This window comes from Pavona decussata, unplaced genomic scaffold (assembly GCF_977016875.1).
Source record: "Pavona decussata unplaced genomic scaffold, jaPavDecu1.1 SCAFFOLD_114, whole genome shotgun sequence".
Lineage (NCBI taxonomy): Eukaryota > Metazoa > Cnidaria > Anthozoa > Scleractinia > Agariciidae > Pavona > Pavona decussata.
The window spans coordinates 6133351-6157182 of record NW_028145528.1 but is presented as its reverse complement, the minus strand read 5'-3'; the positions used below and the strand labels follow the sequence as shown (position 1 = coordinate 6157182).

Below are 23832 nucleotides of genomic sequence, written 5' to 3'. Positions count from 1 at the left end.
GACAATTTTACCGAAGCAGGGCCTCTACCATAATATAGTATTTTTACGGGTTTATTGGTACAATTATGAAAGCAATGCTTTGCTACGTTTCAGTGGTTTTATCTTGAAATCGGCATTAACCTAATGGTTGATCTAGCTCTACTGAGTTTAACACTGTCGTTTAAGTCAAGCTTTTCCCTGGTTGAAATTTAAGGTGATTTGAGAATAAGTAATTTGAAAGTTTGAGGTAGAAGGAAGATGTGAGTGGGTTAAATTTATTAGAAACAAGAAACAGAATTCACGATCATTGCTTTATTGTCAAGCCGATTTTACTTCTACAATCTATTCTCAAGCACTTTTTTTCTACACTATGACTCGTAATTTCCTTTGCTAATATCAGGTTTAGTCTATTTATGAATAACTTGGTGGCGCTATTTTCGGCTTTGATCGTCAGTCAAGCTGGCATGTCGTCTAGGCAAGCCTCTTGCAGACAAGACCGCAGGGCAAATGTGGGTGCACTCCACAACTGAGGTCATTCCAGTACCCAGAAGCCCGGTAAGACAGTACTGTGGTGTGCCCAGTCCACATGTGACCACACGGTTCCCCAGCATTTCCGTTTGGTTCATGTGGATTCCAGTTCTTGTAGACTGGAAACGAGTAATCAGACCAGAGGAATTGCTTGGTACTCGATTCCCACTTGAGACCGATCCAGACCTGTTTACGTGAGGGGGATTTTTTCCTCGCCAAGGCCAAAACGAACTCGTTTTCTTCCGCGCTGTTAATTTTCACCAGCTCTCCTCCTCGTGCTTTGCAGTATGCTTGGGCCTGGTCCCACGTCTTGATGATGCTTTTTGCAAGATAACAGTAGCTGTTGAACCGAGTCCAGCCGCAGGGGCAAGAAGCATCTGAAAATAGGTAGGAACGTGTTTTGAAAGAGAACGGAAGAAAACATTGAGGATGGCGCTCGTTTTCAACCTTAGCTAGCTTCAAGTTTGAATTGCCGGGGATATTAAAGGAGTTCTCTGATGGAACGAACAATCAATATTCGAGTGAAAACACATTTAAGTGTTAAAAAGTATTTAGCGTACAGTTTTCAAGGTTTTTCTGCAGATAGCTTTTTCATTCAGTTGTCGTTTAATTATGCGGTTCAGGTTTATTTATTTTAGGCTGGCTTTTATCTGATAGGCTCAAAAATCTTACTATACGATTCTCCATTTTAGTACAATTCTCGCAACTGACTAAGTCAGTTTTAAATGAAAATCGCCGTAGTTAAAATTGATAAAGACGTTGGATCTTTTTCAACCTGAACCGCATCACAAGGCGATGTAAAGCAATAAAACCGAAAGAAGTTGAATTCAGTGTTGGCAGGCTGTCCCTGATCGGAGGAGAACTTGTATTCTTCATCAGTGCGTGAGTTGAAACAGGAATCAAGAATACAATACTGCCTTCGCAAACACTTGTCAACTCTTTTCCATCCTGGAGGGTATTGTTTTTAGTAGGCCGTCTTAATTCAACTGTTTTAATACGTTAGAATCGGTTGTCTGAAGGTGGAGAGAAAATGTAGCCGCGGCATGGAATTATTATTTTGAAATGGCCTTGATATATACATATTTAAAAGAACATATTTAACGCCTTAGCCTTTCAACAGAACTTACATAGTGAAACGAACTTTTAGCCCATTAAAAATTATCGTTACATCTCTATCATCAGGGAGAAAAAAATATCTCAGGCTAAAAGCTATAGTAGCGATTTAGTGCTGATTCATTTTCTTATATGGGATGAGTCGGTCTATAGTATTATCTCTTTTAGTTTAGCTTTAGGAAATCATCGAGTTAAATGCTAAATATAAATCATTCAAGCTAAATAACAAACGTTCCACAACATACCTGATACGCATAAAATTGCCATGCAAAGCGCTAGAGCTGAAAACAGTTTCATCTCAGTTTTCGTCTGGCTGACGCTGGTGTCAAGTGAAATTTGTATCCGTCTTGAATCTCACCGCTACTGATCCACGGCAGGCGAATGAGTCAGAAAATACTGATGACGCGACTGTATTCGTCTCACTGAGTAACGAGTTGAAACAAGAACAAAGAATGGAAGTAATTACCCCGCCGGTGGAAAGAAAGTCGCTAAATTACCAGTCAGCGTAGTTTTGTGAGCTAAAATTCGACGACTTACTGTTTGGCGCTGAAGAGCCAACTTCATTTTGCCGCTTCTCGTTAACTCTCCATAGATCTCATGATCCTTCATTCAAAACTCGTTCGATCTTCAGGAATCTGTATTGTGTTTTATGAAGAAGAGAAAATCATTCTTGCATAATGAACATTAAACTTCAAATTTAATGCTTTGTCTAGTAAGACAGTTGAAACTTGAAAGACAACAGATGATTGAAAGGTCCAACGTTCGAGTCTGCTAGACTGACAAGATATAAACATTGGTTCTCATTACCGAATATCTTACTGTGTCTTTAAATACAGCCTGTAAGAATTCAGATGTTCATCCGCAAGATGATGCCCATTCTTCTTGTTTCCTGTTTTCTGAAAAGCGAGACTGAGAGAAATGATATCTTGATCATTATTGGATCGTGCTCCATGGCCGTCCTTTTTTACCGGCCCGCTTCATCCAGCTGTAATCGTAAGATGTTTCCAGTTAAATCTCAAGGAATTGTTTTTTTGGTGAGAGCGAAGCGATTTAGTAGGGCGAATCTCTAGTGATTGCAATTTTTTCCTCTTCCTGGTTTCATTTGAAATGAAAGAATATTCATATTCATGACTATGCGGTTCCGTCGTTAACTCCTAAGCTAAATTTCTCTCTTTCCCTGTAAAAAATGATAATTTTTTAGGGGAAAGTGAGCAAAATCCAGTTTTATCCATCACTGATCTTTGCCCAACATCCGGTCAACAATTTCGCACACTGACGTCAGTACAGTTTGGTTAACCCTCAGGTCAAACAGAATCACAGAATCTAGCGTTGGATACGGTCGCATGAGGACAATTTTTCTTAATAATTTGGTAGCTGTTGCCATAGAAATGGCTTGAATTTCTTGATTCGTTGCTGCAAACCGCTGAACCTACTGGATATATGTGGATTGATTCGTAGCGATAAGTCGCGCTATGATGGAGGACTGCAAACACACCACACACGAACCAAACTACTATCGTTGTCGGAACTTTTTGTCCGTTTTCCTAACTTGTTTTCGGCATACCAGAGTTAACTTTTGTTATACTTACGACACATAATTGGATTGTAAAGAGGATTTTCTTGATAAGGGGGTTTCATAAAGATGTTCGCTCAGTGCTTGCGATGCTATATACAGTGTTTGTTTAACTTATGATGCAAATTTGACTGCATGTTAAGGTGATCTTTAACGACAAAGGCAAAATAGTAATGTTTGAATTAGTAATAGTCAGGGTCAACTATCAAGCGATAATCGAGTGAAGTTTACATAGAGTTGCAGCCGAATCTAAAAGGAATAAACAAAACAAATTCTGTGATGTATTTGAATAAACCACAATTTATCCACCATGAACGCAAAATTTAATTGTTGCTGTCAATTGGTGTAGACATTCAGATCGTGCCAACTTGTTGACATGACGGAACTTCGTCCTAATTTACAAATGAAATAAAGATTGATCGCCGCCAAGGTGTCCCCGAAAATCTTATGTAAGATTCCTTCCGAAGAAAGTTTTTGGAGTCAGTTGAAGTCTTGGCCATCTTCAGAACGACGAGGACTTCGAACTAGTACTAGAAACAGTGGCCATTCTCCCGTGTTTTATAACGCCCCTTGCGCGCCAACGAGTCCTCAGTAGCTCAGAGGTTAGAGCATACGAAGGGTCGTGGGTTCGAATTCCGTCTGGGGTTGAGATTTTTTCTGTGTCCTCTTATGGTCGATGCTTTACATCTCCCTTTATTTCTTTTATAATACTAATATCAGTGGCATAGGAAAGTGGGTCTTACTTGTGAAACTGTGGATGCACCACCAAAGTGTGACCATCCAAATTTTAGCTTTGCTTTCTGTTTTTTCGTCGTATTATTGATTCTGTTGCACAAAGTGGTTCTTTCTTTTGAGTCTTTTAATGAAATACTAAAGTGTGACAATTCAAAACTGACAACTTTTGCTCTATGGTTTTCTGTAGTGAGGTAAAATAATATTGATTATGCTGTGCAAAGTGGTTCTTACTTTTGAAACTGTGCGTGCAACACTAAAGTGTGACCATCCAAATTTTAGCTTTGCTTTATGTGTTTTCGTAGTAATGTCGATTCTGTTGCACAAAGTGGTTCTTACTTTTGAGTCTTTGCAAGAAATACTAAAGTGTGACTATTCAAAAATTATAGCTTTTGCTCTATGGTTTTATGTAGTAATGTTGATTATGCTGCACAAAATGGTTTTTACGTTTGAGTCTGTGGACAAAGTTTGAACGTTCATGTTAAAGCTATTAGATTATCCCCAAATATTGTAGGGGTTTGAGATAACTTGTGTGTGAAATCCTACAGTGTGGCTATTCTATTGACAGCTACCGAGCGGTACTTTCTTGTGGTACTGTTTCGTATGCTCTGTAAGATGATTAGAACTGTTGAACATGAGTCGGTGGATGAACATGTAAGTGCGGGATACTGGATGTTTGTTGTTGTTTATGGAATCGAGGGCGAAATAACATTGGGCGAAACCGGAATAAGCTAGCGGTTAACCTTTGACAGGTTCGCATGGCAGCTGTGTAAAACCTATGTGCTGAATAAATATGGCAATTCCTGTAACCCACTTATTTGTGTTTGTAGAAAATCATCTAAACGCACTGCGAATGTATTCCACTACATTTCTCACGCGGAAAAACGCCAGGGTATCTCGCTAACTTTAGGATCCTTTAGCAACTATTTTTGTGTAACCTGTTTTTGAAGGGATATACTAAAGCAAAACTGAAAATACGGGTGAGTGTTGTCTTGAGAAGGACTGTTTGAGGTGACATTGATAAGTTATACCATCTACTGACGTTCCACAATTTACATGACTCGGGTGATGACTTGCGCTCAGTTTGTCGAAACGTCAGTCAATGTCACCTTAAACAATCCATCTCAGGACTACATTCACCTAACTCACCCCCTCCCCTCTCCCCTCGCCGATTTACGCCTGGCACCCAGGCTAACATTCATTATCACATGACTCGTCCTGTGTTCAAACCATTTACAATCTGACAATTGTTATTTTTTAATGGATGTAGAAATTCATCTTTGCATAATGAGGATCATCTTTATCACCAGGTCAGTAGGTTCCCGTGGTTCTTTCGTGTATTTTTGTTTTCACTTTCGGTAGATCTTTGATATTCCCAAGAGGGAAACATCGTTGTAACGTCGGGATAAGTCTTGCACAGGTTGGTGTATAACTGATATTTTTAGGTTGTGATGTGTGATAAGTCGAAAATACGACGTGTTTTCGTGGTGTCAACAATTTTTCAAAAACAGGGCCACTACCAAAATGTAGTATTTTACGGGTTTATTGGTACAATTACGAAAGCAATAAAAAGGTCCTCTTTAGGACCTTTTCAGTGTTTTGCTACATTTCAGTGGTCTTAACTTGAAATCGGCATTAACCTAGTGGTTGATCTACTAGAGGGAATTTTAATAGCTGATTTGAGAATTCGTCATTTCAAAGTCGTAGGGAGAAGGAAGAAGTGAGTGGGTTAAAGTTATGAGAAACAAGAAACAGAATTCTTCATCGTTGTTTTATTGTCAAGCCGAGTTTACTTCTACAATGCATTATCAAGCACTTTTTTGTTACATTATGACTCGAAATTTCTATTTTCATATGAATAACTTCGTGGCGCTACTTTCGGCTTTGATCGTCAGGCAAGCTGGCATGTCGTCTAGGGAAGCCTCTTGCAGACAAGACCACAGGGAAACTGTTTACGAACTCTACAAGCCAGGTCATTCCAGTACCCAGATGCCCAGTTAGGGATCAATGTTTTACGCCCAGTCCACATGTTGCCGCATGGTTCCCTGGCATTTCCATTCGGTTCATGTGGAGCCCAGTTCTTGTAGACTGGAACCGAGTAATCAGACCAGATGAATTGCTTGGAACTCGAGTGCCACTTGAGGCCGATCCAAATCTGTTGACGTGACGGGGCTTTTTTCCTCGCCAGCGCCAAGACGAATTCGTTTTCTTCCGCGCTGTTAATTTTCACCAGCTCTCCTCCTCGCGCTTTGCAGTATGCTTCGGCCTGGTCCCACGTCTTGATGAAACTTTTTGCAAGATAACAGTAGCTGTTGAACCGAGTCCAGCCGCAGGGGCAAGAAGCTCCTGAAAATAGGTAGAAACGTGTTTTGAAAGAGAACGGAAGAAACCATTGGGGATGGCGCTTGTTTTCAACCTTAGCTAGCTTCAAGTTTGAATTGCCGGGGATATTAAAGGAGTTCTCTGATGGAACGAACAATCAATATTCGAGTGAAAACACATTTAAGTGTTAAAAAGTATCTAGCGTACAGTTTTCAAGGTTTTTCCGCAGATAGCTTTTTCATTCAGTTGTCGTTTAATTATGCGGTTCAGTTTTATTTTATTTTGGGCTGGCTTTTATCGGATAGGCTTAAAAATCTTACTGTACGATTCTCCATTTTAGTACAATTCTCGCAACTGACTAAGTCAGTTTTACATAAAAATCGCCGTAGATAAAATTGACAAAGACGTTGGACCTTTTTCAACGTGAACTGCATCACAAGGCGATGGAAAGCGATAAAACCGAAAGAAGTTTGATTTTAGTGTTGGTAGGCTGTCCCTGATCGGAGGAGAACTTGTATTCTTCCTCAGTGCGTGAGTTGAAATAGGAATCAAGAATACAAGAATAGAAGGCCGTCTTAATTCGACTGTTTACGTTTGAATCGGTTGTCTGAAGGTGGAGAGAAAAATAATGTAGCCACGGCATGGAATTATTATTTTGAAATGGCCTTATATATATATTTAAAAGAACATATTTAACGCCTTAGCCTTTCAACAGAACTTTCATAGTGGAATGAACTTTTGACACATAAACAATTATCGTTAGATCTCTATCATCAGAGAGAAAAAGCTATAGTAGCGATTTAGTGCTGATTCATTTTCTAATATGGGATGAGTCGGTCTATAGTATTATCTCTTTTAGTTTAGCTTTAGGAAATCATCGAGTTGAATGCTAAATATAAATCATTCAAGCTAAATAACAAACGTTCCACACCATACCTGATACGCATAAAATCGTCATGCAAAGCGCTAGAGCTGAAAACAGTTTCATCTTAGTTTTCGTCTGGCTGACGCTGGTGTCAAGTGAAATTTGTATCCGTCTTGAATCTCACCGCTACTGATCCACGGCAGGCGAATGAGTCAGAAAATACTGATGACGCGATTGTATTCGTCTCACTGAGTAACGAGTTGAAACAAGAACAAAGAATGGAAGTAAACACCTCGCCGGTGGAAAGAAAGTCGCTAAATAACCAGTCAGCGTAGTTTTGTGAGCTAAAATTCGACGACTTACTGTTTGGCGCTGAAGAGCCAACATCATTTTGCCGCTTCTCGTTAACTCTCCACAGATCTCATGATTACTCATTCAAGCGTCGTTCGACCTTCAGGAATCTGTATTGTGTTATATAAAGACAAGAAAATCATTTTTGCATAATTAACATTCTACTTTATATTTAATGTTTTGTCTAGTAAGGCAGCGGAAAGACAACAGATGATTGAAAGGTCCAACGTTCGAGTCTGCTACACTGACAAGATCAAAACATTGGTTCTCATTACCGAACATCTTACTGTTTCTTTTGATACAACCTGTAAGAAATCAGATGTTCATCCGCAAGATGATGCCCATTCTTCCTGTTTCCCTGATTTCTTAAAAGCGAAACTGAGAGAAATGATTCATATCTTGATCATTATTGGATCGTGCCCCATGGCCGTCCTTTTTTACCGGCCCGCTTCATCCAGCTGTAATCGTAAGATGTTTCCAGTTAAATCTCAAGGAATTTTTTTTTTTGGTGAGAGTAAGGCGATTTAGTAGGGCGAATCTCTAGTGATTGCAATTTTTTCCTCTTCCTGGTTTCATTTAAAATTAAAGAATATTCATATTCATGACTATGCGGTTCCGTCGTTAACTCCTAAGCTAAATTTCTCTCTTTCCCTGTAAAAAAGGATAATTTTTTAGGGGAAAGTGAGCAAAATCCAGTTTTATCCATCACTGATCTTTGCCCAACATCCGGTCGACAATTTCGTAAATTAGTACATTGACGTCAGTACAGTTTGGTTAACCCTCAGGTCAAACAGAATCGCAGAATCTGGCGTTGGATACAGTCGCATGAGGACAATTTTTTCTTAATAATTTGGTAGCTGTTGCCATAAAAAAAGTTTGAATTTCGTGATTAGCCGCTGCAAATCACTGAACCCTACTGGATATATGCTGATATATGTGAATTGGTAGCGATAAGTCGCGCTATATATGATCGGGGACAAACACAGCACACACAAACCAAACTAACAACATTGTCGGAACTTTTTCTCCGTTTTTCTTACTTGTATTCGGTATACCAGAGTTAACTTTGGAAAGAAAGGTTATTTGCTGTTATACCACACATAATAAGATTGTAAACAGGTTTTTCCTGAGAAGTGATTCATCCGCTATTTCATGAAGATGTTCACTCAGTACCAGCAATGCTATATACAGTGTTTGTTTAACTTATGATGTAAATTGGTCGTTTACGACAAAGGCAAAATAGTAATGTTTGAATTAGTAATAGTCAGGGTCAACTATCAAGCGATTATCGAGTGAAGTTGACATCGAGTTGCAGCCGAATCTAAAAGGAATAAACAAAACCAATTCTGTGATGTATTTGAAAAAACCACAATTCATCCACCATGAACGCAAAATGTAATTGTTGCTGTCAATTGGTGTAGACATTCAAAGAACTTTTTGGTTGTCGTGCCAACTTGTTGACATGCCGGAACTTCGTCCTAATTTACATATGAAGTAAAGTCTGATCGCCGCCAAGGCTAGTGGTTCTTACTTTTGAAACTGTGGGCGCAATACTAAACTGTGGGCGCAATACTAAAGTGTGACCATTCAAATTTTAGCTTTGCTTTATGTTTTTATGTAGTAATGTTGTTTCTGTTGCACAAAGTGGTTCTTTCATTTGATTCTGTGGATGAAATATTAAAGTGTGACCACTCAAATTATAGCTTTTGCTCTGTGGTTTTCTGTAGTAATGTTGATTATGCTGTGCAAAGTGGTTCTTACATTTGAGTCTGTGGATGAAGTTTGGACGTTCAAGTAAAAGCTATTAGCTTATCACCAAATATTTTTGGTTCTGTTCAGTTCTACTCTACAACGCGCCTCTATTCCGTTTATGAGTCTATGGATGAAATCTTAAAGCTCTACCATTCATTAGCTCAGTTTGATCTGCATTTTTCTCTTCCATTCAATGAATGAAATCCTAACTGTATAACTGTTCGAATAAGACCACAATGGTGAATTACGCACGTGGCTAAATGGTAACAGGCGCGTAGCTAAGGCTTTGATAGGGGTGTTCGTTGAGCCCCAAATCTTGCTGAGCGCCAGAGGCGCTCTTACTAGGGGTGTCCGGGGGCATGCTCCGCCGGAAATTTTTGAAAATCTAGTTTCCCAGAAACCTCATTTCATGTATTTTGAGACCCATTTTAGGCAAATCACAACTTTGTTTTACAGCAGCTTTTGAAGCTATATACATCATTTCGACGGCATAATTCTTTCTACTTAAACAAGAAAGTTCAATGTACATTCCGCGCCCTGTTAAGTTTTGATAGCTATTCGATCTACTGATAGTCATACACCAAACTGGTAAACTGCATCATTCTCGGGTGTAGGCCTTCTAACAAATTGACTATCTCGTCATGATTGACAGGCGTATCGTATTTGATATGCATTAGAACCAGGGCGGAAAGCCTACTCTCTCCCATGGTACACCTCATGTAGTTGTTCAACCTCCACATTGTGCTTAAATTAATCTCCAAGGGTTCTTGACAATTTTATTTATACTGAATATAAGACATAAGATCTAAAGAACTGGTTTATATCTCTATTTTTCTTTCGTTGATGTCTTTCGACCACAGGAACTTTATTTAAAAGTTTTTCTTCCGCCATTACTGATCTTCAAACGGGGTTCGTTCGAACCCCTCGAGCCCCCCCTCCTACGCGCCTGGGTAAAGCAACTTGCAATTGCATTGACATGTACTGATCCGGTTACATTTAAAGCGGCTAGAAGCTTTTGGCGGGACCGAAACAAATCGCTTACTAGAGTATAAAAACAATCCTAAAATGTGAACCCTACATGAAGAAGAACGATAGCGTAGTCCTTTGCCTTTGTACTGTAGATGAAAGTTGTAATTTTAAAGTCCTTGGATTCAGTCAACATCAATCTTAGACTACTACTTCACCATTTAAATGAAGGTTACTGAGTTTTGTAACTGTGGTTCTCTTTCTAAGTGGACTTTGAAGCCGATGGAAAATTTGCACCTTGGAAGTGCTATGGAGGAAGAAGAAGTGAGTGGGTTAAAGTCATAGTAAATAAGAAACAGAATTCACGATCACATTTTTATTGTCAAGCCGGTTTTACTTCTACAAGGCCATTGTTAAGTAATGTTTTTACTCCAATAAAGTTTAATGTCATTTGATACGTGAAGATCCGGAGTTTAGTCTATATAGTTATGAACCACCATCGCACTACGTTCGGCTTTGATCGTGAGTCAAAGGCTGCCTGGTCATCTAGGGAACCCTCTTGCAGACAAAACCGCAGGGCAAACTTGAAAGAACTCCACAAGGGCGGTCATACCAGTACCCAGACGCGCGGAATAAAAGGCCTGCGTGCCCAGTCCACATGCTGCCGCATGGTTCCCTGGCATTTCCATTCGGTTCGTGTGGAGCCCAGCTCTTGTAGACTGGAAGCGAGTGATCGGACCACACGAAATGTCTGTTGTGTGAGTCCCACTTGAGGCCGATCCAAACTTGTTTACGTGACGAGGCCTTTTGCCTTGCCAGCGCCAAGACGAAGTTGTTTTCTTCTGCGCTGGTAATTTTCACCAGCTCTCCTCTCAGTGCTTTGCAGTATGCTTGGGCCTGATTCCAGGTCTTGTCATAGCTGCTCACGAGATAGCAGTAGCCGTTAAAGGTGTTCCAGTTATGAGGACAAGTCAGAGCGTCTGCAGGGAAAGAAGTGGAAATGTTACAAGTAATTTCCAATAGGACGTGAAGTGCTATGATTGGAAATTCATAATCGAGAATCAACAGCATCTAGTTAAAATATCGTGATTTAATAGTTTGGTCGAGAAGGCACAATTTTTAGTAAGGTTGGATGGACAGATGTGATAATATACAAAGTAATATAATAGGGGAATCAGAAGTTTTATGACTCAAGACATTGTCATGTTTTCAGGAGGTGGGGGCTGTAGAGAAGTATAAATTTCCATTGTTTGCAAAAAAGGTTTACACTAATGTTGCAAGAAAGCCCCTTTATAGAATGCTTCAATCTCGCTACACTGCGCAGCAACTTAATCAGGGTGACGATGATGGAGAAAATATTAAGGATTTGAGGGTAAACCAGGCTGGTTTTAAACATTGTTGACAATACTATGAAATGTTGCTGGTTTTTAAGAGGAAATATTTACTACTTTTAAAAGGAGGTAATTGAAGTGAATTTTCAGGTAATCATATTTAACAATTATTCCTTGAGGGCGCGTTGGATATGAGATGATAGATAGTCAACGAAGCGCGAGGCGCCGAGTAGGCTGTAATAATGTCATATCCAACAAGCGCGAGTGAAATAATTGTTTTACTGAAAACAATCAAGAAATGTGGTTAGATCTTGCTGGTTTCGCTTAGCAAGAACATTTTAATGGTCGCTTTTTCTCGGGCATGGTATAATGGCTCATATACCATGGCTGCTTACCCAATCAATTCCCTGGAATTGTATTACACAATGATCCAGTTTTTAATAATAAAATATATAAATAGAAATAGTGTTCACTAGATCTGGCCCCGGATTTGAATAGTTGTTTTTGACAATTACTTTTTTATTGAAGTTAATATTCATAGAAATAGTCAACATATTACTTTGTAAATCTGACAATGAAAGCTATGACAATCATACAATTTTGCATTTCAACATTGTTTGTGTAATATTTGGCCAATGTATCGCTAGAAAATATCATGAATTACAATATTTTTATGTACATGTAAACCAGATATTGTAAATCTATTTTAATCATGTAATATTGTATTTCAACTTTCCAACACCACCTTGCGCGATTGCTAAAAAATTACCCGAGACCACCGTGCGCACCTAGTTTCATCAAATCGGGAAACCTTGCCAAAAACATTCTACAAACACATTTCTTACTTTTTTTATTCAAAAATCCCTTATATATATATTCACGCGGGGAATTCTAGAGTGCCTCCTCGGGTTTTGACCAAGAGGCAATTAATAAATGATTTGCCAGTAATCAGAGACCGATGTTATGCGCAAAGATTTCTGGGATCGCCAGGGGGCACACATAGCAAGTCGCCAGAAAGAAATGTATGGCATAAAGTTGTTTCTTCGTCAAAAGGAGTATTTTGGGCAAAGAATAACGCGTTTTCGCCGAGGTTTTGTGAGAAGCGGGGGTGACTAATGTTGGTGCGTGGAAATTGTAAGATTTTGTGTGATTCGATGAAATCTATCGATAAACACTCTTTCTTGCGTAAGGTTGATTGTGAAATACTGAATCTACATCAAGTATTGGTCTCGAAATAGTACAAACTTAGGTATAAATTTGAGGGGAATGACACAATAGAGCCTTTCAGTTGTAATAACGTGCGCTGATATTTACAACTTCAATGCCCGGTTGTGATCATTGTGCTGTATGAGGTTGTATAAATAGTAAGTCAACGTGTAAAAGCAAGATATAGCGTGCCAGGCGAAAATATGGCTGATTTACTCAGTATGAATATTCCCTGCTGTCTTCGTTTCATGTTGTATAAATAGGGTTGGCAGGCCTGCGCGACTCTCACGTGCGTGTTTTAGCCTTAATTAAACTTTTGCCCTCACTGGTATATCTTTTTGAGAACACCCTTTAATCTATGGAATGAGCACGGTGAAGGTAAAAGGAGGCATGAGTTTGCGGAATGGCATTTTACCCTCACCGAAATGAGCAGTGTCCCCCGTAAATTTTCTTTTAGCGCTGGATTTTCTTCTCATTAAATGCCATTATGGTTTGGAGGATTTGCGTGATGGTCACTGTCGCATGTTTTGTATTTTGATCTCAAAGGTCATTTTTGGGTTATGTGTTCTGTTTATTAGAACTCTTGTTGTTTCTGTTTAGCAACTGTCGTTCTTATGCCCTTTGTGTCATTTGATTCAGGTTTGGTATGGCTCATTTCAGTACGTCCGGTGACAGTATAGCCTCTCTTATCACTGTAAGGATAGAATTTGAGCCGTGTAATAATCAAAAATCTTGCAGGTTTGCCGGGCCCGGCTATTTCAGTTGCTTTGTGGCAAGATGTTGTGTTTCTTATCACGGCTATCTGTCTGTTGATCCTTTCTTTGTCATTGTAGCTTTTTTGAAAGCTATGCAATGTGTTAAATTGAGGGCTTGAAGTGCTACTATGACGAAGTCGTATCTTTCTAATCTAAGCCATTTTAAAACATAAACAAGTAGTCTGTACGAGAAGAAGAATGCTGTTTACTAATTTCAAATATCTCTTTTTGTTCTGGGGATATTCAAGTTTTTAAAATATGCAAATTAGTCAAGTGATGACGTCATAAACTCAACCGAATGTTCATCAAATATTATGAAAAAAGATATCTCAGCCAATTTGTATCAGAAATGTTTGATTCGTTGCAATGATATTGTAATAAATGCGCTCCACAAAATGAGCTTATAAGTTTTGTTACCATGGTAACATACTGGGTTCCAGTCCACCCTGAGATTTAAGGGTTTACTGGCCCCTTTTGGCGTTCTATTTTGATATTTGCCAACGGTGCCTCATCTGCATGATCCAGCAAGCGTATAATTATGTTAGGTCAAGTTCGTGGCCTTGTTAAATGTTTTTAAAGCTGAAATCACTAAAATATTGAAATCAGGTTGGAGGGGACTGGAAAAGAGTGAGTTGCCATGGGAACCGAGGTTTTATAGCCGTAGGTGTATTGCATATAGAACTATTAGCCTGCCAGGTTTCAATGGTCTCTGCTGTAAAATTGCCTGAGATAGCTTCATTTATATACTTCATGTTATATTGAGTTGATTGTATGACGTCATCAGCCCTCTCATTTACATATTTTACACATTTTTCAAACTTAAATATCTCCGGAACCAATACAGATATTTGGAAACAGTAAACGGCGTTTTTTATCTTTCCTGGAATTCTATGTGATAAACCTAAAAATTCAAGGGGTAAAAATTTGATCATAGTAGCACTTTAAGTCCGCTTTAGTTACGGTTGTATTCTTGTTAGTATCGCTTCGCTCCGCTCTGTAACTGTGAGGTTTGTGTTGCGGGAGCTTAGTATTGTCCTCCTGTGTTTTGATTACGCCATAGAATGGTTAGGCAATTTTTTTGTCTTAGCATTCCCGTTGCTCTTTTCCCCGGATTTCTCCGTGTTTTGTATATATTACTGGTTTCATCCCTCCACAGCGCAATTACTCGGTAGAAACAATTTCCATCCCCTCGCACAACAATTTCTCTCCTTTGTGGGGTTAAAATTCCGGCAGCCATGATAATGTTATAACATTGTGTAGTTCACGTAATTACAACTGAAAAGGCTTTATTGAGTCAATCCCCTCAAATTTATACCTAAGTTTGTACTATTTCGAGACCATTACTAGCCTGCAAGAGCTTGCTCGCAGGCTAGACCACTTGAGGTAGGATTCAGAACATTTCACAGTCAACCTTAGGTAAGAGTGTTGATCGATAGATTAATTCGCATTAATCACACAAAAACAACAACATTAGTCACCTCCGCTTCTCACAAAATCACGGCGAAAATGCGTTATTTGTCGCTCAAAATCACTGCTTTTGACGAAGAAACAAGTTTACGCCATACATTTCGTTTTAGCGACTTGCAATATTTGCCCCCTGGCGATCCAGAATCCTTTGCGCATAACCTAGGTCTCTGATTACTAGCAAGTCATTCATTATTCGAGGGACAAAAATTTGGCTGTAACTTTTAGAAGACGTACATCCAAATTTTGAGGCAACTTATTTACGAATCACCCTTAGCATAAATTTTACCCTATACCATTCTCTATTGAAGGGCACTTCTAGTAAATTGCCGAAGAGATACTAAAAATGAATGGTGACAAGCATACCTGATAGGCAGAGTATCGCGATAAACACCGGTAGAACTGCAAACAGTTTCATCTCGGATTTCGTCAGGATGTCGCTGATCTCAGGAGAATTTGTATTCGTAGTTGGTCCGCCCGCTGTCTGTGAACCTATGAATCAGAGAACAGCGATGACACAACTATAACATTTCTTTGAGCGAGTTGGAACAAGAACCAAAGATGAAAGTAAACATTACGCAGGCGGAAGGATAGTTTGTTGACATTTAGTGCACTGTTGTCTCCTAAAAAGCTTTCGAAAGCTTACTGAGAGATCGACGAAGATGACTCACCGCTTAACAGTTAATGTTTGAAGAACTAAATAAAACGAGATACTATCCTTTTTACTCGTGGATATACTTTAGCATCCACGAATGATAGAAGCTTCCGTGTGCAAATTAATCACTCACTTCGGTGTAACCGGGAAGTGGAATAATAGCCAATTCCACGTGAATCGCTAGTATACGGAAGCTCGATCTATTAGCCAATCACCAGACGGAAAGTATTTCGAACGAATCACAACACTACACGGCTTAGAAAGTTGTGATACACCGACCTGATTTCTGTGGGTGTCTTTACGCGGGATGACCTGAGGGCAGCCCGTGTCTAAAATTGGGCTCGGTATCTTGTTCATGGTAGCTTCAAACCTGCACATTAATTTATTACTCGGGATGCCAGCAGGACAGATCGTGTCAAGTTTTCGGTCGGGTATCTTTTTTTTCGTCGTAGCTTTAATTCTGCATATTTATCTATTCATTAAACTCTGCTCTCCTCTAGAAGGGGTCTATTGTTCTGATTGTCTCCAACAAAAACGGCCTCCCGATCTTTTGTAAGAAGATACTTGGTTTCTTCAATGACTTTAAAACTCTTTATACCTACGACCAAAAGCAGGAGTTAATTTTGTTTAATAACAAAGATATTGGTGGATGGGAAGCTCATTTTTCTTAGTGAATGGTTTAAGAAGGGTGGCATTAAGTGCAGGATATGACGGAAATCCTGCGTGACACTTAAAATGTGCAATGTTTAATTCTAGGGCTCACGGATTTAAGATCTCTTGCTGTGTGCTGCTCACTAGAGTTTATTTTTTTAAAAAAAACTATTCCATTAGCTAGGATAGCTTTAAAAAGCTGCAAAGCATACAGTGAGAATAAATGAGGCCACATTGATTGAAGCATCCCCTAAAATGCCATTAGGGGCATCTTGTTCATATAATATTAAGGAGAATATTGAGCTTAACTTCGACAAAAATATCCGAACGATGCAAACTAAGCTGGATATGTGGAGTTCACAGGATTTGACGATGTTTGGAAGGGCAATGTTAATTAAAACATTGGGTATATCGCAACTGATCTACTCGGCCTCTAATCTGGATGTCCCCCAAGGAACTGTGGACATTGTCAAAACAAAATCTTTTAAGTTCCTCTGGAAAAACAAAAAAAGATAAAATAAAAAGATCAGGCCTATACCAAGATTTAGACAACGACGGAATACGTATGATCGATTTTGAGATAATGTTGAAAGCTCTGAACCTCGCTTGCATTCCAAGAATGATATGGACTTCGGACAATAGTAATTTGTGTATCATTCTAAAACATTATTTCAGAAGGAAGGGAAGGTTAAACTTTCTACTAAAGTACAACTACGACACAAATTACTTTAACGCCCTCCCGATCTTTTAATGACCTACTTGAACGAAAGTGGTAATTTTTTAACATTCCAAGAGCTCCTAGAGAAATATTCCTGTGAATCCAATTTTTTTACAATATTATCAAGTTTTTAGCGCTATTCTGAGACGTTTATTGTCTCTAGCCAAATGCTCCCACACCATCAACAAATCAATACTTACCAGAAATGATAACATCTTTACCCTGAACGAATCGATCCAAATTAATTTGTATAAGGCTAAGTCAAGGGACTTTTATAATTTGCTAAACGCCAAAGTGCACACTGAAGAACAAACAGGCCCTAAACGTTGGAGCAAAAAACTTTCATTAAACAAAGACGTATGGACTAAGATCTTTAAATAACTGAAAACCAGTTGTAAGGAAACCAAATTAAAAGAGTTTCAATTTAAATTAATCCACTGAACGATGGTAACTAAGAAAGAATTATTCAAATTTGGTATTAAGGCGGACGATGAATGTCTGTACTGTGGAGACAAAGATTCAATTGAGCACTATTTTATCGAATGTACGTTTATCAAAATATTAATGCAGCTAAAGGTCGTGAGCTGGTTCAGTAAAGACAATGCGTGCCAAATCTTCCATACCATTGAGGAAATCTTGCTCGGTATCACTGCAAGCTCCCAGGACACAACAATATTACGGAAATTTAACTACACCACCTTATTTATGCGCCATTATATTTATTCAAACAAGTTGAATAGCATGGCCATCTCCATTTACGAGTTTATTGGTAAGATACCCATTAAATACAACCTTGAAAATTTGTCTTAATTATATGTTTTATCGAGAAGTACTCCTCTCTCCAAAAAAGGTCGAATGTTTCTTGAATTTGTAAAGTTCTCCTATAGGTGTTGTGCAACAGACAAGTCGTGCATCATTGAAATGTAACTAGTATGTACCGCCATTGGAATGTATTTGTTTTAAGTATTCAAAATCTACAAATGGTAAGTACACTGTGTAGGTAACGACTACCCGTAGCCATAGCAAAACAAAAGGTACTCAGTAAGGTCAGCAATGTAATGTGTAACAATGAATAAATAATTTTAAAAAAATGTTCATAGCTTGAGTTTCGGTTGCGTTAAAAGAATTTACATTTAATAACTTTTGCAAAAAAATTGTTGGAATTTCCTGATCCTTCCGCTTCGCAACTGAAGCACTGTGAAAGATGGATGGCACATAATCGTACTAAAATCTCTGCAGACTCAAAATACCCACTTCTCATTTGAAGTTTTATTCGCACCACGCAAGTTAGAATTATAAGTCAAACAATGGTAGGAAGTGTTAGCGAGCGTAAATCAATAGCTTGTAGAATTTGATTTCCCTCTTACTGACAATGGCTTTGGTTCAGTGATACTGACAGACGAATGAAACTATTGTAAAACGGATCTAGTAATTAAGAGAGATCGAATGAGAAATTTGATCGTAATCTAAAAAACTTATTTGCTTTATAGCTTACGGAAAATTAGCCAGTATTTGTTTTGCAAAAGGCAACTAAAAACAACAGCAAGACTTTATTACCCCGTTTAAATGTTATTCATACATTTAGTTGAAAAGATTTTGAAATGTTAATGGCTTACCAGCTCCCTGAAATAACTAAGAAGCTAAAAATGTCAGGGAGCTGGTTTAAATAATGTAAATCAAATATTTATAGCGGAGGTAGGAAAGTTAAACAAAAAACACTTTCTAGCAAAGCCAAACACACACACACGCACACAAACACTAATAACAAGATTTAGAGCATTAACCTATGTATAAAGTAATCTATGGAGGATCTATAATAATAAAATTATTCTAATAACTATACGTGCCAAGCAATATTTTAGAATAATGGCATCAATATAATGAAAGATATTGTTCCTTTAGACTTGATTTAAATTTTGAAAGAGAGCCATGAGTAGTATAATATCCAAAATTACTGTCTAAAGGCATGTGCTTATCAATGTCTGCATTTGTAAGATGTGGAATATTCGAGACTGGAGAAGTTATACTTAGGAATGGCAAGGTTCTCATCTCACCAGCCCTGTCAGAGTTAATTTCCTCTTACTATTCTCTCCACAGGATGCATCATATATAAATCATAGTTACGTTACTTACCTTGAATACAGCTTTTTCAAATCTTCCTTGTTGTTGACAAGTATGACAGGACTATCCTGACATTTCCTCAAGTAAATTCTACCATTTGAAGTCCAGATCTAAGAGATATTCAAATCCTTCTTGGTCTTCACAGACTCGTGGAACAAAACTTTATTTCTTGCTGTCAAGCTCTCGTTTATGAAGATACTCCTCTCGAGTGAAAATCCCAGGTCACAAGTTGTATGGTCCCTTGAAATATCTTTCTTTAACATCACGTCGAACAAATTTAGCAATAATAGGAGGTACAGTCTTTTTGCCTTTGTACTTGCTGCTTATAGACAGTTGATGAGAAACCGAGATATCGTCTTCTTTGATTTCGAAACCCATTAGTTCGCCCACTTTTACGACGATCTTGTTTGTGTCTTCATGCTCGGACACGGGAATTCCTTGAATCTCAACACATTCCCGTCGTGAGTACTGTTCCGTATCATTACACAGAATTTGTAACTTTTTCACTTGAGAATCCAATGCATCTTGCTCTTTTAACTTCGTTATATTATAAACTTCACCGTACTTCTTGCTTGCACAATCTATAAACTATCTCAGTTCTGCAATGTCCGTTTTCAAAGGAGTCCGTTTTTCATCGAGTATAGATCGTAATGCCTCAACAGTGAGTACATCAGTTGACATGCTAGATAGCAACAGGCACACAACGAAACAGACAAGAAACATGTACGTAAAACTAAGAATCGGACGAAAGAAACCTTTTGCCATCTTGTTCCGACCGCTGACCATCATGACACATTCATGGGCAGTTTTTGCATCTGACTTACCAGGTGGTGTAGTGAACATTGTGACAGGCGACCGAGATCATTTAACCAAATACCTGTCTGAGCACCAGGATGTACAGGCCATGTGGTTCTTTGGCTCCGCAGAGGGGAGCAAATTTGTGGAGTGGTCCTCAGCGGTGAACGTTAAACGCACCTTTGTGAACTATGGCCAGAGCCGAGACACCCAGGGGCAAGGGGAGGAATTCTTGTTTCATTCAACCGAGTGCAAGAACGTGTGGCTTCCAATGGGGGTCATCTTTGCTAATTAGGGGACATACACAGCTTTACCTTTTCACTCCTACAGATACGGAATTGGTTTTTATTAATACTTAGAAATGGCCACCAGCTAAACAAAGTGGTTTTCTTCTACAATGGGTGACAAATTTTTGACTTGAAGTTAAGGTCGTAAAATTTTGGCTGAATGAGTTGACTAATGGTTGAGACAGTCGAGGTGAAGAAGCGGCAAACTTAGTCAACTGATATCAATGTAGCAAAACAAAAATGGTAACTGGTAATCGAGAATTAAGCTCCACCCTATAAAGTCAGGAACTCTATTAAAGTCAAACCTCCAGGACGATAAATGTCTGGTTCTAAGTTTTGTGGACCAGATTACAAAGTGTGACCTTCCTGTGGTGCTGATTATTCTGCTGTATTGACAAAGGGGTTTAACTAACTTGTGTGTAAAATTCTACAGTGTGGCCATTCTATTGACAGCTACCGAGCAGTACTTTCCTGTGGTTCTGCTTAGTGTGCTGTGTAAAATGACTATTACTATTGAGTCGGTGGATGAATCTGTAAATGCGGAATACTGCATGTCTGTTGTTTATCGAATCGAGGGCGAAATGACACTGGGCGAAACAGGAATAAGCCAGCGGTAACCTTTGGCAGGTTAGCATGGCAGCTGTGTAAAACCTATGTGCTGAATAAATATGGCAATTCCTGGAACCCACTTATTTGTGTAAGTAGAAAATTATCTAAATGCACTGTGAGTCTATTCCACTACATTTTCGCACGCGGAGAAACGCCAGGGTATCTCTTTACCTTTAGGATCCTTAAGCAACCAGTTTTGTGTAATCTTTTTTTGAACGGATATACTGAAGCAAAACTGAAATCCGGGTGAGTGTTGTCTTGAGATGGACTGTTTGAGGTGACATCGACAAGTTGTGCCATCTACTGACGCTCCACAATTTACATGACTCGGGTGATGACTTCCGCTCAGTTTGTCGAAACGTCAGTCAAGTCACCTCAAACACTCCTTCTCAGGACTACACTCACTTAACTCACCCCTCCCCACCCCCTCACCGATTTGCGCCTAACGCCCGGGCTAACATTCATTATCACATGACTCGTACTGTGTTCAAACTATTTACAATCCGACAATTCGCATTTTTTTTAATGGATGTAGAAATTCATCTTTGCCTAATGAGGATCGTTTCTATCATCAGGTTAGTAGATTCCCGTGGTTCTTTTCGTGATCTTTTGTGTGATTTTGTTGATTTTCGATAGATCTCCGATATTCCTAAGAGGGAAACATCGTTGTAACGTCGGAATAAGTCTCGCACAGGTTGGTGTATAACTGATATTTTTAGGCGGTGATGCGTCATAAGTCGAAAATACGATGTGTTTTCGTGGTGTCGACAATCAGTTTTACCAAAACAGGGCCTGTTCCAAAATGTAGTATTTTACGGGTTTATTGGTACAATTATGAAAGCAATAAATAGGTACTCCTTAGGAGTATTTCAATGTTTTGCTACGTTTCAGTGGTTTTAACTTGAAATGGACATTAACCTAGCGGTTGATCTACTGAGTTTAAAACTGTCGTTTAAGTCAAGCTTTTCTCTAGGGGAAATTTTAATAGTTGATTTGAGAATTCGTCATTTGAAAGTCTCACTTATGGAGAAGGGAGAAGGGAATGGGTCAAAGTTAAACTTATGATAAAGGAGAACAATTCACGATCACTTTCTTTTTATTGCCAAGCCGATTTTACTTCTACAATCCATTATCAAGCACTGTGGCTCGAAATTTCCTTTGCAAATCCTAGGGTTAGTCTATTTATGAATAACTTCGTGGCGCTACTTTCGGCTTTGAACGTCAGTCAAGCTGGCAGGTCGTAAAGGCAAGTCTCTTGCAGACAAGACCGCAAGGCAAATGTGGCAGGTTCATTCCACAACCGAGGTCATTCCAGAACCCAGAAGCTCGGTAAGGCAGTAGTGTGGTGTGCCCAGTCCACATGTTGCCGCATGGTTCCCTGGCATTTCCGTTTGGTTCATGTGGAGCCCAGTACTTGTAGACTGGAAACGAGTAATCAGACCAGAGGAATTGCTTGGTACTCGATTCCCACTTGAGACCGATCCAAACCTGTTTACGTGACGGGGCTTTTTTCCTCGCCAGCGCCAAGATGAACTCGTTTTCTTCCGCGCTGTTAATTTTCACCAGCTCTCCTCCTCGTGCTTTGCAGTATGCTTGGGCCTGGTCCCACGTCTTGATGATGCTTTTTACAAGATAACAGTAGCTGTTAAACCGAGTCCAGCCGCAGGGGCAAGAAGTTCCTGAAAATATGTAGAAACGTGTTTTGAAAGAGAACGGAAGAAAACATTGGGGATGGCGCTCGTTTTCAACCTTAGCTAGCTTCAAGTTTGAATTACCAGGGATATTAAAGGAGTGCTCTGATGGAACGAACAATCAATATTCGAGTGAAAACACATTTAAGTGTTAAAAAGTATTTAGCGTACAGTTTTCAAGGTTTTTCTGCAGATAGCTTTTTCATTCAGTTGTCGTCTAATTATGCGGTTCAGTTTTATTTTATTTTAGGCTGGCTTTTATTGGATAGGCTTAAAAATCTTACCGTACGATTCTCCATTTTAGTACAATTCTCGCAACTGATTAAGTCAGTTTTGAAGAAAAGTCGCTGTATATAAAATTGACAAAGACGTTGGACCTTTTTCAACCTGAACGGCATCACAAGGCGATGTAAAGCGATAAAACCGAAAGAAGTTTGATTTTAGTGTTGGCAGCCTGTCCCTGATCTCAGGAGAATTTGTATTCTTCATTAGTGAGTGAGTTGAAACAGGAATCAAGAATACAATACAGCCTTCGCAAATGACCTGTCAACTCTTTTCCATCCTGGAGGGCATTATTTTTAGTAGGCCGTCTTAATTCAACTGTTTACGTTTGAATTGGTTGTCTGACGGTGGAGAGAAAATCTAGCCACGGCATGGAATTATTATTTTGAAATGGCCTTGATATATACACATTTGAAAGAACATATTTAACGCCTTAGCCTTTCAACAGAACTTACATAGTGGAATGAACTTTTAGCGCATTAAAAATTATCGTTAGATCTCTATCATCAGAGAGAAAAAAATATTTTAAGCTAAAAGCTATAGTAGCGATTTAGTGCTGATTTATTTTCTAATATGGGAAGAGTCGGTCTATAGTATTATCTCTTTTAGTTTAGCTTTAGGAAATCATCGAGTTAAATGCTAAATATAAATCATTCAAGCTAAATAACAAACGTTCCACACCATACCTGATACGCATAAAATTGCCATGCAAAGCGCTAGAGCTGAAAACAGTTTCATCTTAGTTTTCGTCTGGCTGAAGCTGGTGTCAAGTGAAATTTGTATCCGTCTTGAATCTCACCGCTACTGATCCACGGCAGGCGAATGAGTCAGAAAATACTGATGACGCGATTGTATTCGTCTCACTGAGTAACGAGTTGAAACAAGAACAAAGAATGGAAGTAAACACCTCGCCGGTGGAAAGAAAGTCGCTAAATTACTAGTCAGCGTAGTTTTGTGAGCTAAAATTCGACGACTTACTGTTTGGCGCTGAAGAGCCAACTTCATTTTGCCGCTTCTCGTTACCTCTCCATAGATCTCATGATCACTCATTCAAACCTCGTTCGATCTTCAGGAATCTGTATTGTG

At 39.0% G+C, this 23832-nt stretch overlaps 4 protein-coding genes across 5 annotated transcripts; all 4 read right to left on the bottom strand.

Annotated features, from left to right (window-relative positions):
- Window positions 1–276: 276 nt before the first annotated feature.
- Window positions 277–2312, bottom strand: LOC146470468 (snaclec coagulation factor IX-binding protein subunit A-like). Its single transcript, XM_085122017.1, has 3 exons — window positions 2158–2312; window positions 1866–2042; window positions 277–884 (listed from the first exon to the last, which is right to left on the bottom strand). Exons 2-3 carry the CDS (start codon window positions 1915–1917, stop codon window positions 451–453), a joined length of 486 nt encoding a protein of 161 aa, XP_084978143.1. The 5' UTR covers window positions 1918–2042; window positions 2158–2312; the 3' UTR covers window positions 277–450.
- A 3376-nt stretch (window positions 2313–5688) lies between these two features.
- Window positions 5689–7574, bottom strand: LOC146470467 (snaclec coagulation factor IX-binding protein subunit A-like). The gene is made up of 3 exons (XM_085122611.1): window positions 7476–7574; window positions 7184–7360; window positions 5689–6271 (listed from the first exon to the last, which is right to left on the bottom strand). The coding sequence occupies exons 2-3, from the start codon at window positions 7233–7235 to the stop codon at window positions 5838–5840; spliced, it is 486 nt and encodes a 161-aa protein (XP_084978737.1). The 5' UTR covers window positions 7236–7360; window positions 7476–7574; the 3' UTR covers window positions 5689–5837.
- A 2968-nt stretch (window positions 7575–10542) lies between these two features.
- On the bottom strand, window positions 10543–15696 carry LOC146470466 (snaclec B6-like). 2 transcript variants are annotated; one of them, XM_085122014.1, is made up of 3 exons: window positions 15584–15696; window positions 15304–15429; window positions 10543–11161 (listed from the first exon to the last, which is right to left on the bottom strand). In XM_085122014.1, the coding sequence occupies exons 2-3, from the start codon at window positions 15353–15355 to the stop codon at window positions 10728–10730; spliced, it is 486 nt and encodes a 161-aa protein (XP_084978140.1). In that variant the 5' UTR covers window positions 15356–15429; window positions 15584–15696; the 3' UTR covers window positions 10543–10727. The 2 variants fall into 2 exon arrangements, with proteins under 2 accessions (XP_084978140.1, XP_084978142.1); XM_085122016.1 differs by having other exon boundaries at window positions 15609–15660.
- A 6155-nt stretch (window positions 15697–21851) lies between these two features.
- On the bottom strand, window positions 21852–23832 carry LOC146470465 (snaclec coagulation factor IX-binding protein subunit A-like). Its single transcript, XM_085122602.1, has 3 exons — window positions 23725–23832; window positions 23433–23609; window positions 21852–22452 (listed from the first exon to the last, which is right to left on the bottom strand). Exons 2-3 carry the CDS (start codon window positions 23482–23484, stop codon window positions 21995–21997), a joined length of 510 nt encoding a protein of 169 aa, XP_084978728.1. The 5' UTR covers window positions 23485–23609; window positions 23725–23832; the 3' UTR covers window positions 21852–21994.